General features: G+C 47.5%; 1 protein-coding gene across 3 annotated transcripts; it reads right to left on the minus strand.

Moving 5' to 3' along the window:
* Nucleotides 1-4487: 4487 nt before the first annotated feature.
* On the minus strand, nt 4488-16688 carry LOC128343371 (zinc finger protein with KRAB and SCAN domains 7-like). 3 transcript variants are annotated; one of them, XM_053292347.1, is made up of 6 exons: nt 16569-16688; nt 13083-13663; nt 11677-11759; nt 11111-11237; nt 8635-8730; nt 4488-5196 (listed from the first exon to the last, which is right to left on the minus strand). In XM_053292347.1, exons 2-6 carry the CDS (start codon nt 13489-13491, stop codon nt 4499-4501), a joined length of 1413 nt encoding a protein of 470 aa, XP_053148322.1. In that variant the 5' UTR covers nt 13492-13663; nt 16569-16688; the 3' UTR covers nt 4488-4498. The 3 variants fall into 3 exon arrangements, with proteins under 3 accessions (XP_053148322.1, XP_053148323.1, XP_053148321.1); XM_053292348.1 differs by lacking the exon at nt 16569-16688 and adding an exon at nt 16315-16512 and having other exon boundaries at nt 13083-13558; XM_053292346.1 differs by lacking the exon at nt 16569-16688 and adding an exon at nt 16315-16512.
* Between the last annotated feature and the right edge of the window lie 108 nt (nt 16689-16796).

Consider the following 16796-nt stretch of genomic DNA (forward strand, 5'->3'; position numbering starts at 1 on the left):
ACTTGATGTTCATCTCTTTACTCTCACAATTATTACTTTATGACTGATTGGGGGAAAGTACTCAAAGTCACCTGACAGCTTCCAAATGTCACTCAGTGTCTGTCGGAGGAAGAATTTAAAAACTTCCTCAGGAAAGGGTGAAATTAGAATGGCAGTGAAAACACCAGCATTTAGAAAGTGAAAACATTTGGGATCTCACTTGTGTCTCTGCTCTCCTATGACTTGGAGTCGAGGTACATCTTGTCTGGATTCATTTATTAGTAAAAATATATTAGTAAATAATATTTTCCCCAGACCGCCCCCCCCCCCCCGATGAGATCGTTTTATGGCCAGTAATAATTCTGTGGCTCTGGTACGTATGTCCCTTCTTAGGTATATTTTGCATTAGCATTTGCATTTGAGGGGAGAGCTGGTCTTGTGGTAGCGAGCATGACGTCCCCTTAGCTAAGCAGGGTCCGCTCTGGTGGCATATGAATGGGAGACTTGATGTGGGAGCACTGTAAGATATTCCCCTCAAGGGATGGAGCCGCTCTGAGAAGAACATCTAGTTTCCAAGTTCCCTCCCTGGCAGCATCTCCAAGATAGGGCTGAGAGAGATTCCTGCCTGCAACCTTGGAGAAGCCGCTGCCAGTCTGGGTAGACAATACTGAGCTAGATGGACCAATGGTCTGACTCAGTATATGGCAGCTTCCTGTTCCACTTCCCACAGGAAAACCTGGATGCAGCAGTATCTGCAAGAGTATCATTCCGAGTCTGCCCCAACAGTCACTTCTCTTTGGATTGCTCTCTATAACATAACTAAATCAATTCCCTTTGGATTGCTGTCTATAATATAACTAAATCAGAAAATAGCAAAACCTTCTTGCAATGTCAAGGTGGCAGTGAGTTTTCTAACACAGCTGGAGCTCAGCCAGGGCTTGAGAGCCAAAAGGGACTGTTTTAAACCTCCCACCAGAAGAGTCCCTGCCTGACCTAAATCTCAGCCCAAACTCTCAGTATCTTGGGAGACTTTTACGAACAAACTCCCCCAAGCTTCTTACTTAAGTGCATCAGCTTTCTCTTAATTCTGACCCTTTTGCTATGGGCCTCTTCGGCAACATTGTGGCTGGCGGGGGGTGGGGAATCCCTTGAGCTTTGGAAAGCAGAAATCACCATGGGTCTTGATATAATTATAAGGGGGGGAAACACCTTGACAATGCTATGGACTTGCAGGCTGGGCGGGGACGGCGGAGGGGCTCTGTGCCAAGCTGCACCGCTGCAGAAAAACATGTTTTCGAGAAGTCATGGATCTCCCTGCCCCAGGAGAGCTGCCTTCCCGCCTCCACCATTGAAAACAACTTTTAATCTTCAGCGACGGCCTTGAACTGAGCTATCTCTGTTGTTTTTTCATTCTGTCTTGCTTTCCCACCAGGCTCTGTTTTGCTGCTTGTTGCAATAGCGTGGTTTGGGCTTTCAGTCAATCGCTATCCCCATCCTTAAGCCCAGTCAGAAAAACCGACTATAACTACTTTAAATAAATACATAAATAACAAAAAGGCAGAGGGGAACATGACAAGGCAGCAGAACTTAGCCTGATCTTGGCTGAAGAGACTCCAGGCGCATTCGCACGATGAGAACTGGGGTAGGACCAGCATCCATCCTATCCAAGTTTGGAAGCTGTTGTGTCCTCCCCTTTTGTGATCATGTGTGATGGGAAAAGGTAGGAGGTGCCAGCAGTGATCATCAGCTAGCCACCTGCTGGATAGGAAGGCGCTGGCCTACCCAACAGCTGCGCCTGGCCACTAATAGGAGGAAATCCCCCCTACCTGGCAGGAAGCTAGCTGATGATCACTGCTATCTCCTACCTTCTCCCCCCCCCTCTCGCACACAATCACAAAACAGGAGCACGCACAGCTCCTGAACTTGGGTCAGACCCTTGTCCTACTCATCGTGTGAACGAACCTATTGTCCTACCAGCCAGGACCAAGAAACCTTTCCTCCCATGTGATCGGATCCAGAGTAAAATCCGGGCAACGCATTTGAAATCCATGCAAATCCAGGTGGAATTTAGCAGCTGGGGGGAGGAGCCAAAATCTAGGGGCTACCCTAAATTCTGGGGGACATGGCAACCCTAATCTAACTCTGTATTGTTTATTCTGATTGGCAGTGGCTCTCCAGGGTTTCAGAGAGGGATCTTTCCCACCACTACCTGGAGATGCCAGGGATCAAACCAGTAGCAGCTAGTGCAGTGGTGGTGGTGGGGCGGTGAGAGGCACCTTTAAGAGTAAATTAGTAGGTGCTTACCTCCGCTACCGCTGCCTGAAAGCTGCTCAGAGCAGCGCTGGGCCACCCAGCACCTTCTGTGGCCAGGGATCGGCTCTGCCACTCACCTGTCCTCCGCATATGTGTGGAGGCCATTTGCTGGCCACACAAGTGGCCCCTCATATGCTATAGCAGGGGTTCCCAAGCTGTGGTACTCCAAATGCTGCTGAACTACAATTCCCATCATCCCCAGCTGCAATAAATTGTAGCTGGGGATGATGGGGGTTGTAGTTCAGCAACATCTGGAGTATCACAGCTTGGGAACCCCTGTCCTATGGGAAAATAGGTTCCAAGTTAAGATATTTTAGGAAGCAGCTGCGTTGTAAGAGGCAGCAGCAGTGGGAGCATCTCGGAGAAGCGAGTCACCACTAGTGGTGTGCACAGAACTGGCGACTGCTGGTTCGAAGGTGGAGGGGGGATAGCTTAAGGATGGGGGGGAGTGCTCTTAAACACACACACCCGGCTGTGTTTCCCCCACCAGCGCTGCATGTAAAATCGGTCCTGCAGGGCGGTAGTGCACCTTCTTGCCGCCCCGGGGTGTTGCAGACCAGAAGTGGCCCATTTTATACAGTGCCAGCGGGGGAAACGGTGGGTGGGTAAGAGCACCCTCCCCAGTCCTTAAAGGTACCCCCTCCACCTTCGAATCGGCGGACCGCTGGACTTTCGACCCAGTTCAGAGGTCCGTAAAAGGGCCTCCAAACCGGTTCCGTGCGCATCCCTAGTCACCACCTCCAGTCTCAGAAGCAACAGCAGCTCCTGCCAAAACTGCTGGTCTCCATGACAACGTGGCCCCGAGCTGCCATTGCTGACCTCTAGCCCAGAGGTTCCCAACCTGTGGGACTCCAGATGTTGCCGAACTACAACTCCCATCAGCCCCAGCACGGCAATTTGTTGTAGCTGGGGATCATGGGAGTTGTAGTCCAGCAACATCTGGAGTACCACAGGTCGGGAACCTCTGGGCTAGCCCACACACCAGCACCTGTCGCGCTGAGCCCCTCTTCTGACCAGTGCCCTGAAGTTGAAACCAAGTGGCAGTTTACAAGCAACTTGTGCTATTTGTCTTAACTTGAAGGGCCCTAATTTAAGGACTGCCTGTATTGTAAACACCAGGCAAGAAGTGGGGAGTACACAGCTACCAGAAGCATGGCCCCAAATACGATTTCCATTTCTTGAAGAGAGTTTGGACACAGTGGTGAGGAGTGGGTCATTTTTACCTTTATTGTAAGTTTTGATCGAGATGTCCAAGTTGCTTTCCTACCCATAAAAGGCCCTCAGTGTGAATACAATCATATCAAAAATAAAATTTAAAGCAAAATGACAATACAACTAACAACTAACATTAAATAAGAATACAGCTAAAAAAAGAGAACATTACAAAGTTGACAAAAAATCTTAACGACAGAATACCTTAAAAAAAAAGATATTCTCTTTATTTAACAGGAGAGCAACTGGCCCTATCCATCCTGAGCACAGCATCCCTCCGGTGGCTGTTGCTGGGGTCTATCTTATGTTTCTTTTTTAGATTGTGAGCCCTTTAAGGACAGGGAGTCATTTTTATTTATATCTATGAAAACCGCTTTGGGAACTTTTGTTGAAAAGCAGTATATAAATATCCGTCGTATTAGTAGTGGGGAGACAACTGATACTGAAGACAGGTCAGTTTTCAGATATTGCAAGGCCAATTATTAATTATATATTGAAAATAATAATAATAATAATAATATACAAAAATATTTATGTGCCACATTTTTTAAAAAGTGTTCTCAAAGTGGGTGAAATAGCAAAATGAATGAGAAAGGTGTCAGATGAACCTCCCAGGGAGGAAGTTCTACAGTCCGGAGCCACCACCAAAAGGTCCCTGTTCAACTGTCTTGTGTCCCCAACAGCTGCATCTCTGGGGATGGTTGGTTAGATCAGGGGTTCCCAACCTCAAGGTCCCCAATACTGTTGGACTGCAGCTCCCATTATCACCAGGCACAATGACATTTTGGAGTTGTACTCCAATATCTGGGGTTCCCAAGTTTGAGAACCCCTGGGTTAGACGATAGTGAAACTTCAGTGCCTGGCTTTGCACCAAGCTCGATATGCATGAAATGAACACCACTAATGCACAGACTCAACTATCAGCATGAGCACCCATGAATCAGAATTGATTAAGAAAAAAGGAACGAACACTGTTAACCAAGGACTGTCTTACTTATACTTTATTACGGTCATAGACCAGTTGTGAAGCACTTCCCATGCTCTGAACAATTTCATGGTTTCTTCTTACATGGATACTCTGATGTGGTCCAAGCTGTGAGCGGTGACTGAAGCTCTTTCCACACTCTGGACATTTAAATGGCTTCCATTTTGTGTGGATTCTCTGATGATTCTTAAGGTGATCATGGCGCCGGAAGCTGCTTCCACATTCACAGCAAGTATACGGCTTCTCTCCCGTGTGGAGTCTTTGATGGACAGTAAGGTTACCTTTGCTACGGAAGCTCTTCCCACACTCTGAGCACATATATCGTTTGTCTCCTGTGTGAGTGCTTTGGTGGATAGCAAAGATACATTTGTTATAGAAGCTCTTCCCACACTCTGAGCATGCATATGGTTTCTCTTCCGTGTGGGTTCTTTGACGCCTAGTGAATGGATGGCTTTTACAGACATTCCCCTCATGCTCTAAGCATTTTGGCAGTTTCTCTGCAGTGTAAGCGCTTTGACATATGCCCCAGCTTGACTGATGAGTTAAAATTTTCGCAATCAGAAGGAAGTTGCATGCTCTGTAACATTTGATTGGGATCCTGTGGAAGTTAGTCTCTTTCAAAGCAATAGATTCTCCCTTCCACTTTTGGCTGGCTTCCGTTTTCTCTCTGTGTTGTTCACCCTCTTTCTCGTTCTCCCTCCCATCTTCTGCAAGAATAAAAAGAGACAATTAATGAGGGAGAAATTGAGCTTCAAATTGGGGAACAAACCCAATTGACTGCTGTATGAATGATGAAGCAAAACACTTTAGTGGGGAGGAAGATCCTGCCTGCCACATGCCCACCTTCCCAGTAGTCTTTCCCAACACGGAAAGACCAATGTGTCCTGAGAGGAAGGTGAGAAAGGAGGCGCCCAGGCCAGGAGAGAGCATAACATCGGCCCCCATAGAGACCAGCTCTGGCCTGTGAGGACTGTTGGGGTTACCACATGGTTAGGAGCATAGGAAGCTGCCTTCTACTGAGTCAGATCGTTGGTCCATTTAGCTCAAAATTGTCTGCACAGACTGGCAGTGGTTTCTCCAAAGCTGCCGGCAGGAGTCTCTCTTAGCATTATTTTGGAGATGCCAGGGAGGGGACTTGGGACCCTTTGCACACAAGCATGCAGGTGCTCTTTCCCAGAGCGGCCCCAAAGGGGGATATCTTACAGTGCTCACATTTGTAGTCTCCCCTTCAAATTCAAAGCAGGGCACACCCTGCTTAGCAAAGAGGACAATTCATGCTTGCTCCCACAAGACCAGCTCTCCTCCCATAAATTAAAGGTTAAAATTAAACCTTATCCTAAACATGCGACATCTACACTTGCACTCTCTTAGAAATGAATAAATAGCTCTCGCACACCCCCTGAGTTCTCTAGCGATCAGACAGGGACTTTCATCTCATCTCATGGAAACAGCTCTGGTCTGCGCCCAGCGCTGTCCAGTAAATATCAACCTTTGCTTCTGGAAATTTCTGGGTTTTCCACATCTGCTTCTAAGACGATTAAAATCACATGTGCAAAGACATAGCCTGGACAATAGGATTGTTCTTTGTGTGTGGGGGGTGGGTGGGCCAAAGCAGAGGAGTTATTTAAGTCAGAGGCAATGGGCTTGTCTTCACGACCATATGAGGGTGGGCTGGAGGAACGGCATGCTCTGACCTCGTGCCTCCCAGGCTCCTTTGGACTCTGCCGCTCGCGTATCCACATGAATGCTGCTGCAGCGTTCTCCATTGCTGAAATGTGGAGCTTTCCCACAATAAATTGCTGGGGCAACAGAGAGGCAGCCCTCAGCACTGCAGCAGTTCACCTCTCCCAGGCCCTGCTTTCTACAGATCTCTTTAGTTAAGCAGCCCAGGAACAGTTTAAAATGTGCCGGTTCTGCAGACGACCCCAAGAAAAAGGAAGCATGGCTTTCTTGGTGTCCTACCTCACTTTTAACCTGGGTGGCAGACCTGGGCTACCCAGGTTCAGAATTGCTGGGTTGGGAGGACTCCCAGTGACACAGACGACAACAGATTCCTGGGTTAACCCCTGCCTACACCAGAAACTGGGGTCGTGAGAACAACCCTAGTGGCTCACATGCTGTGCAGGGTAACATGGGCAGTTCCCAACAGCCTGTGCCGCTTCCAGGCTCTCAAACAATGCCCCTGATGTTGCAGAACATAGGAACAAAGGAGGCTGCCATATATTGAGTCAGACCATTGGTCTATCTAGCTCAGTATTGTCTACCCAGACTGGTAGCAGCTTCTCCAAGGTTGCAGGCAGGAGTCTCTCTCAGCCCTATCTTGGATATGCTTCTAGGGAGGGAACTTGGAATCTTCTGCTCTTCCCAGAGAGGCTCCATCCCATGAGGGGAATATTTTACAGTGCTCACACATCATGTCTCCCATTCATATGCCACCAGGGCAGACCCTGCTTAGCTAAGGGGACAAGTCATGCTTGCTACCACAAAACCTGCTCTCCTCAAGAGCAGGGCTGGTGCACTATGGCATCTGCTTGCTTGCATGTAGAAGGTTCCAAGTTCCCTCCCTGGTAGCATCTCCAAGATAGGGCTGAGAGAGACTCCTGCCTGCAGCCTTGGAGAAGCCGCTGCCAGTCTGTGTAGACAATACTGAGCTAGATGGACCAATGGTCTGACTCAGTATAGGGCAGCTTCCCACGTCCCTATGTCTTATAACTGTGCTAGTGCCGTTGGGCAATGTTACGTCCATTATTCCTAACCTTAAGTTAGAACCTACCCTTTATCACAACACTGTGGGCATTGCTTTTGATGCCGAAAGCAGGTTGGGCAGTTCAGAACTGTTGACATTACCTTGCAGACCATGCGAGCCAATACAGGAGAGACAGGAAAGTAGTAACAGTGGAAAGAAAAATGGAAGGCACTACAATGTGAAATACTTGTGTAACATTTTAAGATGATTTAGATTAACAAAATCGTTGCTACTAGCCAACCCCGCACAGAGCATCTGTGCGCTCTTTGGGGCCAACGGTTACCTCTTTCCCCACCACCTTCTCCCCCAGTCTCCGCTTCCAGGCCCAGCTGCCTCTCCTCCCCGCCTCCACTTCTGCCTCTGCACTTTCTTTTCCCCCTCCTGGGCCTTGCCTCCATTGGCGGGCTGGGCCTGCCACCGCCTCTGGCCTTCATGACCAGGCCCGCCACAGCGGCGACCAATACTCCTGGGTGCGCCTCAGCCAATCAGGCACGTCCGCTGCCCAGCCAATCAGCGGGGGGCTGGGACGCACATTCCAAGGCACACCCAGGAGAATTAATATAATAGATTGTGTTTGTGTGATTTACTTCTTGCCACTTCTACTGTCCTGCTACTGCCTTCTACTGCTTGGCACAGATAATTACCTGCTTTTTTAGTGAACCGCTACCCGCACTGCTGGTGGGTGCACGGATGGCTTGTGCACATCCCTAATGAGTATCAATTATCTAAAAAGCCAGGTAGTTTTATGTACTATTTCCTAAGTTAGTAAAAATCAAAATTGTCTAAAACACACACACCCTCCTAGATGTTGTAAACACTCAACTGAGTTGTAAAGTAAAATGTTTCAGTGATCAGATTTGCACCATTGTTTAAGATGTTTTAATTGTGTCATTTTTATAGTCTTGTTCTTAATTTTTGTGTGAACCACCTTGGTATTGTTTTTATGAAAGGAGGTATACAAATTTAACAATAAAGAAATAAAATAAATAAAAATAAATATCTGTGAAAAAGCATCAGTGAAAAACTTGGTTTAAATCACTGGATTCCCACAATCATTTGAATTCAGGTTTAAGGTCAGTAACCAACCTTAGTGTGTCTGTGTGAACCCATGCCAAGATTACTGATGTCAATTTGTGCTGCAAGATGAATCTGAGATTCCCATCTCGGTGTGGGTTTGCATGATCATGCTGATGTCAGTTACCGACTTCAAACCTAGATTCAGTTGATTGTGTGAACCAAAGCCAAAGATTTTAATACTTTTTCTTTCCTCAATCCATCCTGCTGTTACCCCTTGACAGATCTTTATGTCGGTGGCATTTAGCCAGAACAAATGCCTTCCAGAAGAAGTCATGGCTTCGTATGCATGGCAAAAGTTCCCATCACGCAAGTGAGCAGCTACCTGGTGACTTCTCTCCTTCTTCCGAACTTTTTACAAATGGATCTTCAGCTTCTTCCAGCCTGAGGATAAGGTCAGTCTTGGGACCCAAAAGTCCTTCTGTGGAGGGAGGAAACAGGCCTGTTATTTCTAGTGCTTTCAGTTATAGGAAATATTCAGGGACTCCGTCGTCTAAGCCTCTCCATGCCATCTACCAAAAAAGGAAGAGGAGAAAATAGTCCATGAGGCAGGCTCACACATTTTGCCTGTTGGTACCATCTCAAGTTACCATCCCTCCAGGGGCTGTTGCTGGTGTCTTATCTTCTGTTTCTTTTTAGATTGTGAGCCCTTTGGGGACAGGGAGTCATCTTCATTTATTTTTATCTCCCTAGGTAAACTGCTCTGGGAACCTTTGTTGACGTCGTCGTCAAGGGAGGGACACACACTTATAGAGCCCTTTCTCACGATCGGTGAGAAGGGCTCTAAGGGGCAAGGGGAGGAAACCTCAAAAAGCTGACCTCCCCGACAGATGACCCTCTTCTTGTTGCTGGGCAGCTGGATCGGCCGTCTAGACAACTGCCGGCTTCTGCTGGTATCTAGGAGGGTCGGGGTGCCAGAACGGGTCGCCCCGCCCAACGGAACTTCCATAATGCACCGCGTGAGTGTGCAGTGCATTATGGGGATCCCCCCTCCCCTCCCTGAAGCCAGCTGGGAGCCCCACAATCTGCCAGCCGCAGCAAGGGCTAGCAGAGGATCCGTAAAACAGGATTAGGAGAGCGCTCACTCCTGATCCCATTTAAGAGGGTGGGCTTGCTGCTGAGGCACTGCCGAAATCAGGCATGATCCCGGCTTCCTGAGCCTGGTTTTGCCTGCACGTGTGAATAGCTTCATAGTGATTTTTGGCACTGTTTACCCCCCCGAGTTGGACAAAGAGCGCTCACATTATTGCCCTTGCAGTTTTCTCTGTGTGATCACTCCTTCTTTATCCCTGCCCACTAACCATTAAGGGAAAATTGCAGTCGTGTTTACACAGAGGAAAGGGTTAGGGTCAGAGTAACAGTGAACAAATAGTTGCACCCTCTCCATGGAGTAACCTTTGGAGGACATGCCTGCCAATTTTCATTTACATTCCTCTGGCAACATCAATAAAACTTTATAGTAGTATTTGTGTTTTTAAAATGTTTAAAACCGATGGTCAGGGCAAGAAAAGCATGATAACATGTGGAAGCATTGCACTGCGATCATATTTCTCTAAGGGTATAGACCTTGTCCCCTACAAGTGGTCCCAACCATTGAGCTGGCTCATGTACTAAATGGCAACATCTTCTAATTCATGCACTTAGGAATAGAACCAGCAGCATCACTCCCTGGTTAGAATGTGGCAAGTGCCTGCCACCACATGCTTTACATTTGCATTGTTAAGGCATTGTTATTTGCGTTGTACTGCTCAGCAACAATACAGAGAAGGGACACCCCCAACCAACCTAGAGAGAAATCCCCTCTTGTTGAAATTCCCTCAGTTGTTCCCCTCTTGTTGAAATTCCCTCAGTTGTCCCCTGCTAACTGAGCAAAGAGGCACCTTTTAAAAGCGGTGATTTGAGCAGAGGGAGAGCAACTGGCCCTATCCATCCCCAGTACAGCATCCCTTCAGTGCTGGTGTCTATCTTATGTTTCTTTTTTAGATTGTAAGCCCTTTGGGGACAGGGAGCCATTTTATTTGTTTGTTTGATTGTTTATATCTATGTTCTTTGGGAACTTTTGTTGAAAAGCGGTATATAAATATTCGTCATCCTCGTCTCTTGGTCCACAATTCCTCCAAAAGAAAGAGCAGCTTCTGACAACTAAGTTTTGAAGCGGCTTCTTGGTTGTTTGCTTTCTTTCTAGTTATGCAGGCCATGGCTCCCTCTACCTGCATAACTAGAAGTGTCTTGACATCCTTAATAATTGAATAGTTCCATGGTGTCAATGAAGGGAGAGAAGTCCAAAATTGAATCTGAAGAATTGCCTTCGGCATATATGGCTGCTCAAGCTCTGCTTAACCAAGCACACAGTCTCCAGCACAGTGCCAAGCAACCAGAACAATCCCTGGTCTACCTGAGCATCCATTGGGGGTGGGGGATGCAGCACCTAGTCAAAATGGAGAAAAGGGGAGGGGAAAGCAGAGCTTCAAACAGCTCCTCAGGACAGAAGATTGTGATTAATTGGTGCATAAATTGGACCCACTAAGCCCCTCCTCTCTTGCCTTTAAAAGGCTAACAACTTTGGAAAACACACCTGTTTTATCAGGCTTTCCATTTATGATGTCTTAAAAGTTTTATATAAGTATTATTGTTCTATTATCTTTAGGATTTTAGCTATGTCACTTTGTGGACCCTTTGACAGAATTGTGACTAATACATATTCTTAAAAACCAACCAAAGCACCCCAGGAAAAATGGACTGACAATAGCAGCTATTCCTGCTTTCCACACCCATCAGCCAAGGGAAAGAGGGAGCCTTACCTAGCCAGGCCAGATGTGCAGAAGTCTCTGCCACAACTTCCTTGTGCAGAGCCCTTTGGCCTGGATCCAGCAGGGTCCACTCCTCCTCCGAGAAACACACAGCTACCTCCTCCAAGGTCACTGGACTCTGAAAGACAAAGAAAGCATTTTCTCTGCATAGGCATTGTGAGCAAAATGGTGGCAGGATCCGGTGGTGTTCAGAACATTCCTTGTGAGCAGCTTTGACAGAAACAAAAGGAAAGAGGCAGATTAAAGCTTAGGTGGTGAAAACAGGGGATTAGATACATTCTAGTCTCTCAATGGCTACTAGGCATAATGGCTGTTCGCTACCTCAGTTGCATGGGGCAATGGCAGGAGAGGAGGCATGCCTTCCTCTCCTGCTTGTGGGCTTCCCAGAAGCATCTGGTGGGTCATTGAGAGGAAACAGGATGCTGGAGTAGGTAGGCCTTGAGCCTGATCCAGCAGGACTCCTCTTAGGTTCTTACATGCTTATTCTGTTATGCCCAGGAAGATGCTCGGGGGCATTCAAGGATGCCCACGACCCACCTCTCCCATAATTTTCTTACCTGGTCCAATTGTACAGCAACCTCTTCCACTCCACTGTGAAGAGGTGAAGATCTGGGATCCAATACCACTGTCATTTCATCACCTGTTGGGGGACAAGAGTTGGGGAGATGTTTTACTTTTCCAAAAAGGCGTTCAGAATAGGGTTGGAATGTTCCGTCTCGGAATGGGTCGTTCCGTTCCGAGCTCGGAACAGGCCCCCTTCTTTAGGGGTGTTCTGTTCCAATCTCAGTACACTCAAAATGGCTCCTTTTGAGGTGGAACGTTCCAACCTTGCAACATTCTGCACACCCCTAGAAAGAGGAGGTAAAGGCCCCACTCCTTCACACTCTGCATGCAACTGTCAAAAGGGGCAAGTCAAAAGCAGAGAGCTTGAAATCACTGAGCTGGAATTGCTGCAGCATAGGAGAGGCAGAAACTACTTGGTGGTAGTAGTGAAAGAACCTGGCCTTCTGCAAGGGATAGGAGAGTGCTTTGGGAGAAGCTGTCCTTCGCACTACTTTTGAGACAGTTGCTGAACCTAGTTTGTATAGGCTATTGGTCTTGATTGTTCTTTGCTTTTCTTTTACTTTTGCTCTACCCGAAACCTTTTATTTATTTTTACTTAATGTTACTGAACTGTTTTGAAATGAAGATTTTGAACCAAATCAACTTAGAAACATAGGAAACTGCCATATACCGAGTCAGACCATAGGTCCATCAAGCTCAGTATTGTCTACACAGACTGGCAGCGGCTTCTCCAAGGTTGCAGGCAGGAATCTCTCTCAGCCCTCTCTTGGAGATGCCAGAGAGGGAACTTGGAACCTTCTGTTCTTCCCAGAGCAGCTCCATCCCCTGAGGGGAATATCTTGCAGTGCTCACACATCAAGTCACCCATTCATATGCAACCAGGGCAGACCCTGCTTAGCTAAGGGGACAAGTCATGGTTGCTACCACAAGATCAGCTCTCCTCACTTGTTTTTTGAACTCAATTATTTTGTCAACTATTTTCCCCCACCCCACGCCTACTTGTCTAAATTACCACTCTAGCTTTTTGTCAAGCTGATAGACAGAGGGTCCAGTGACTGGATAGGAGAACCAGTGAAAAAAAACCTCTACCTGGTGGCAGCGAGGTGTTTTAAGTGCGGGGCCTGCTAAGGCGGTACCCTCCGCACAGAGAGTCTCAGGGTCATTTCCCCATCTTCCCCAGGCAGGGGTGAGAGAGACTCTTGCCTGTAACCTTGGAAAGCCACTGCCAGTCAGTGCAAACAATACTGAGCTAGATGGATCAATGGTCTGACTCGGTATAAGGCAGCTTCCTATGCTCCTATAATTTTCAGAAAAGTGTTGAGCAACTGGTGGGGATTTTTAGGATAACCTTGTTCACGTTTTCTGCCCTTTGGGAGCTACTGAGAAAGAATCCTCTCACCTGCTGTTCCTGTTTTTTCTCTGGTTAGCTCAGGAGATTCTGCCTGGCTCAGGAGGAAACCTTCTGCCAGGGCCACCGCCTGGGAACTGGTCTCCACTCCACATTCTCTCACCCAGCTCTCCATCTCCGGGGGCAGGATGGTCAGGAACTGCTCCAGGATCACCAAGTCCAGGATCTGAGCTTTTGTGTGTTTTTCGGGCTTCAGCCACTGACAGCAAAGGTTGTGGAGTTGGCTGCAAACCTCTCGGGGCCCCTTGGCCTCCAGGTAGTGGAATTGTTTGAAACGCTGGCACTGTGCATCTGGTCTGGTGGTGTCCTCACCCAGCATCCTTTGCATGGTTCTTTCCCAGAATTCCATGCTGTTCCCAGTTTGGATGGCATCAGGGCCAGCTGCGCATTGGTCCCTCATCTTTGGTCCACACTTGAAGGGACCCTCCAGACAAAAAAACTGGCCAAGCAGGTGTTTCTACTAACTCCTGCAAAGCCAAGATGTTACTCTTGTGGGTGAGGTCTTCAGTTCTGGAGGCAAGAAGATACTTAAAAGCAGAAGGCAATGACTGTCTAGTGACTGTGATTCCTCCCTGTCAGAAAGGCACACAAATGATAAAAATTTCAGGGAGAAACTAGGGTGGAGGAAGGTTCCTTCATGTGAGGGCTGCAGACTGCAACCCTGCATTAGGCTGAGGGTCACACAATTCATTCTTTCTCTAACTGATCTGTCCATAACCACTCCCTCCACCTATATACATTCTGGGAACGCTGTTTCTGTGCTTAGTCGATGCCTGGAAGCTGTTATGGTCTGGATGAATCAAAATAAGCTCATACTGAATCCCACTAAGACTGAACTACTTTTACTCAGCCCTTGTACCGGCCAACAGCTGGATGTGAACCTTGTTTTCGATGGGGTGGCGCTGCCCCCAAAGGAGCTTGTTAGTGATTTGGGGGTCCTTTTGGACTCGCACCTCCTGCTTGAACAGCAGGTGGAGGCTGTGACCAGAAGTGCTTTTGCCCAGGTTCATCTGGTTCACCAATTACGCCTCATTCTTGATCGGCAGGCATGAATGACAGTGACCCATGCCCTTGTTATCTCCTGCTTAGATTATTGTAACACTCTCTATATAGGGTTACCTTTGAGGACGATCGGGAAGCTGCAATGGGTCCAGAATGCAGCGGCTTGCCTACTCATGGGTGCCAGAAAATATGACAGGGTAATACCTCTCCTGCAGTCGTTGTACTGGTTGCCTATTCACTTTCGAGTTCAATTTAAGGTCCTGGTTTTGACCTTCAAAGCCTTGTGGGGTTTGGTACCTGTCTACCTACAGACCCACCTCTCCCATCCAGTTACATCCCATCCGGTCAGATAATCTCAGATGGCCCTTTTGTCAGTCCCTGATTTCCGAGAGGTTCGAGGTGCTAGGACCCGTGAAAGGGCCTTTTCGGTTGCTGCCCCACTTCTCTGGAACTCCCTTCCCCTTCAGATTCGTTTAGCCCCTTCCTTACTGATTTTTAAATCTCTATTGAAGAGTTTTCTTTTTCGCCAGGCTTTTTCCCTGTAGTTTACCTATTTGTTTTTTTTTCTTTTTTGTTGGTTACTTTAGTTTTTAATTTAGAATGTAATTTTAATGTTGTTTTGCTTTGCATGTTTTTGTACACTGCCCAGAGTCTTCGGAGTGGGCAGTATATTAAATGTTTCTAATAAATAAATAAATACACAGATACATACTAGTTCTGTTCACATGTTCTGCTCACCATCTATGCACACATGCTGATTATTTAGAATATTTATTATTATTATTCATAACTTTATTTACATCGTTATACATATGTAACAATAATTAGGGGTGAAGAAATGTTGGCTCAGTTTATCAGCCAGACAAAATATTTTACTCGTCAAGCTATGTTGGTACATTGCTCATCAGGACTTTTTTCACTCGTCAGGCATCATTTTTCACTCATCACAGGCTAGTAGACTAATGGATTTCTGCAGCCCAGACAATAACATTTGTTCACAACTGTGCCACATAACAATTGTTCTCAGGGCAGCTCACAAAGTAAAACAATAAAACAAAAATAGAATAAAACATGCAATTAAAAACATTTTAAAACTAACAAAGGCAACAGTAAAACACAAACAAGAAACCAAAAACATGTTTTAACAATAGCAATAATAATGTTCTCTTTTGGAACTGCTCATTATTATTTCAACTACACATTTTGGGTTTGATTGCACACTAAAAGCGGGAGGGGGGAAGCCCTGCTTCCCTTGAGCCCCTCTCCCACAACTGCCGGGTCCCCCCTTTCTCCTCCTCCTACACTGCGCCTCTCTCCCCCTGAGCTCTCCAAAAGCCCCCTTCTTGGCAGGAATTAGCAAACCTGGTTCCCCAGATGTTGGACTACAACTCCCATCATCTTCAACCACAATGGGGCAAGGCCATTATGGCTAGGGATGATGGGAGTTGTAGTCCAGCCATATCTGGGTCCCAGTTTGAGAATTCCTGACATAGGAAGGTGCCTCATACTGAGTCCACCCCCTGGACAATCTAGCTCAGTCTAGCTCTACTCTTGACTGGCAGCCAGGGGCATAACTATAATAGGGCAAGGGGAGACAGTTGTCTGGGTGCCCACTGCCTTGCCCCCCCTCCCGAGGCAAGTCACATGACTGACTCCCCCAGCCACGCACCCGCCCGGGCTTCCTTCAGTTGTATTCATCCTCCAAAACTGATGTGAGTGTTAAGACCTGGAGCTACCAGAACAGCATGTCTTTCTCTAGTACCATTAAATGACTTGCAGCATCCACAATTTACAAAACCATTTAAAAAAATTTAGAATGATGCTCTATTGTGGTACACACACGCGCACACACACACTTCAGTGAGGAGGGGCCATTTTAAAGTCTTGTCTCTGGGCCCACTCCAACCTTGCTATGCCCCTGCTGGCAGCACCACCTCAGGGTATCATACAGAGGTTGTTCACAGCAATACCTGGGGCTTTAAGGTTACCAATTCTGCTGGAAATGTCCTCTCTCTTTCTCTCTCAATATTTGCCCTAATATTTCCCCCCCCATATGATCAAGTCATCAAAATCTCCAAGATCGCTTCCGAGAGTCTCTTGGAGATGGGTACCAATTCCTGGAGACCCTAGGCCAATCCCAGAGGGTTGGCTGCCCAGCCAGCCTTACATTCCCCCCTCCAGTCTCTGGAACTCTCTGCACCCAGATACGTTTTGCACTCACCAGCTCCCCTGGAGGGCTGCGGATATTCTAAACCACTAACGTTTTGCACGCGGGGAAAGAAAAGGTGGGGGGAATCGAAGGCTCCTTTTCCATTGTTAGGGGGCAGGGGGCGGGAGCTGGACAGGAAGTGGGCGCTCCAATGCACAATGCCACCTCTTCTGAGCCGCTTCTCTAGAAATCTTCACTCTTCTCTCCCTTTAACCCTTAAGCTTCCACCTCCTCACAAACAACACACACACACACAAAACACACACCCCAAACCAAGGGACGTCCGTCCCTCTTCCTCTTTCGTCGCGCAAAAACCAGAGAGGAAGCAGCGCAGGGTGGAGCATCGTGTTTGCTTTGTTTGACAGTAGCAGATGCGAAAGCGGGGCTCTGTGTCCCGGGAGGCTGCAGCTGCGAGAGTGGGCTGCGCATCTGCCTTGAGGATCGCGCGCATCCGATCTGCCTCTGTCTCTGGGTGCTCCCGGCTTCTTCTCCTG

The sequence above is a fragment of the Hemicordylus capensis genome, chromosome 2, assembly GCF_027244095.1.
Source record: "Hemicordylus capensis ecotype Gifberg chromosome 2, rHemCap1.1.pri, whole genome shotgun sequence".
Classification (NCBI taxonomy): Eukaryota; Metazoa; Chordata; class Lepidosauria; order Squamata; family Cordylidae; genus Hemicordylus; species Hemicordylus capensis.

Coding starts and splice junctions, on each gene's coding strand:
- LOC128343371 (XM_053292347.1), bottom strand. CDS start 13,491: ATGAGGGACCAATGCGCAGCTGGCCCTGATGCCATCCAAACTGGGAAC. Junction 8,731..11,110: donor TGCACATCTGGCCTGGCTAG/GTAAGGCTCCCT, acceptor CTCCCTCCACAG/AAGGACTTTTGGGTCCCAAG. Junction 5,197..8,634: donor AGAAGGAGAGAAGTCACCAG/GTAGCTGCTCAC, acceptor TTATTCTTGCAG/AAGATGGGAGGGAGAACGAG.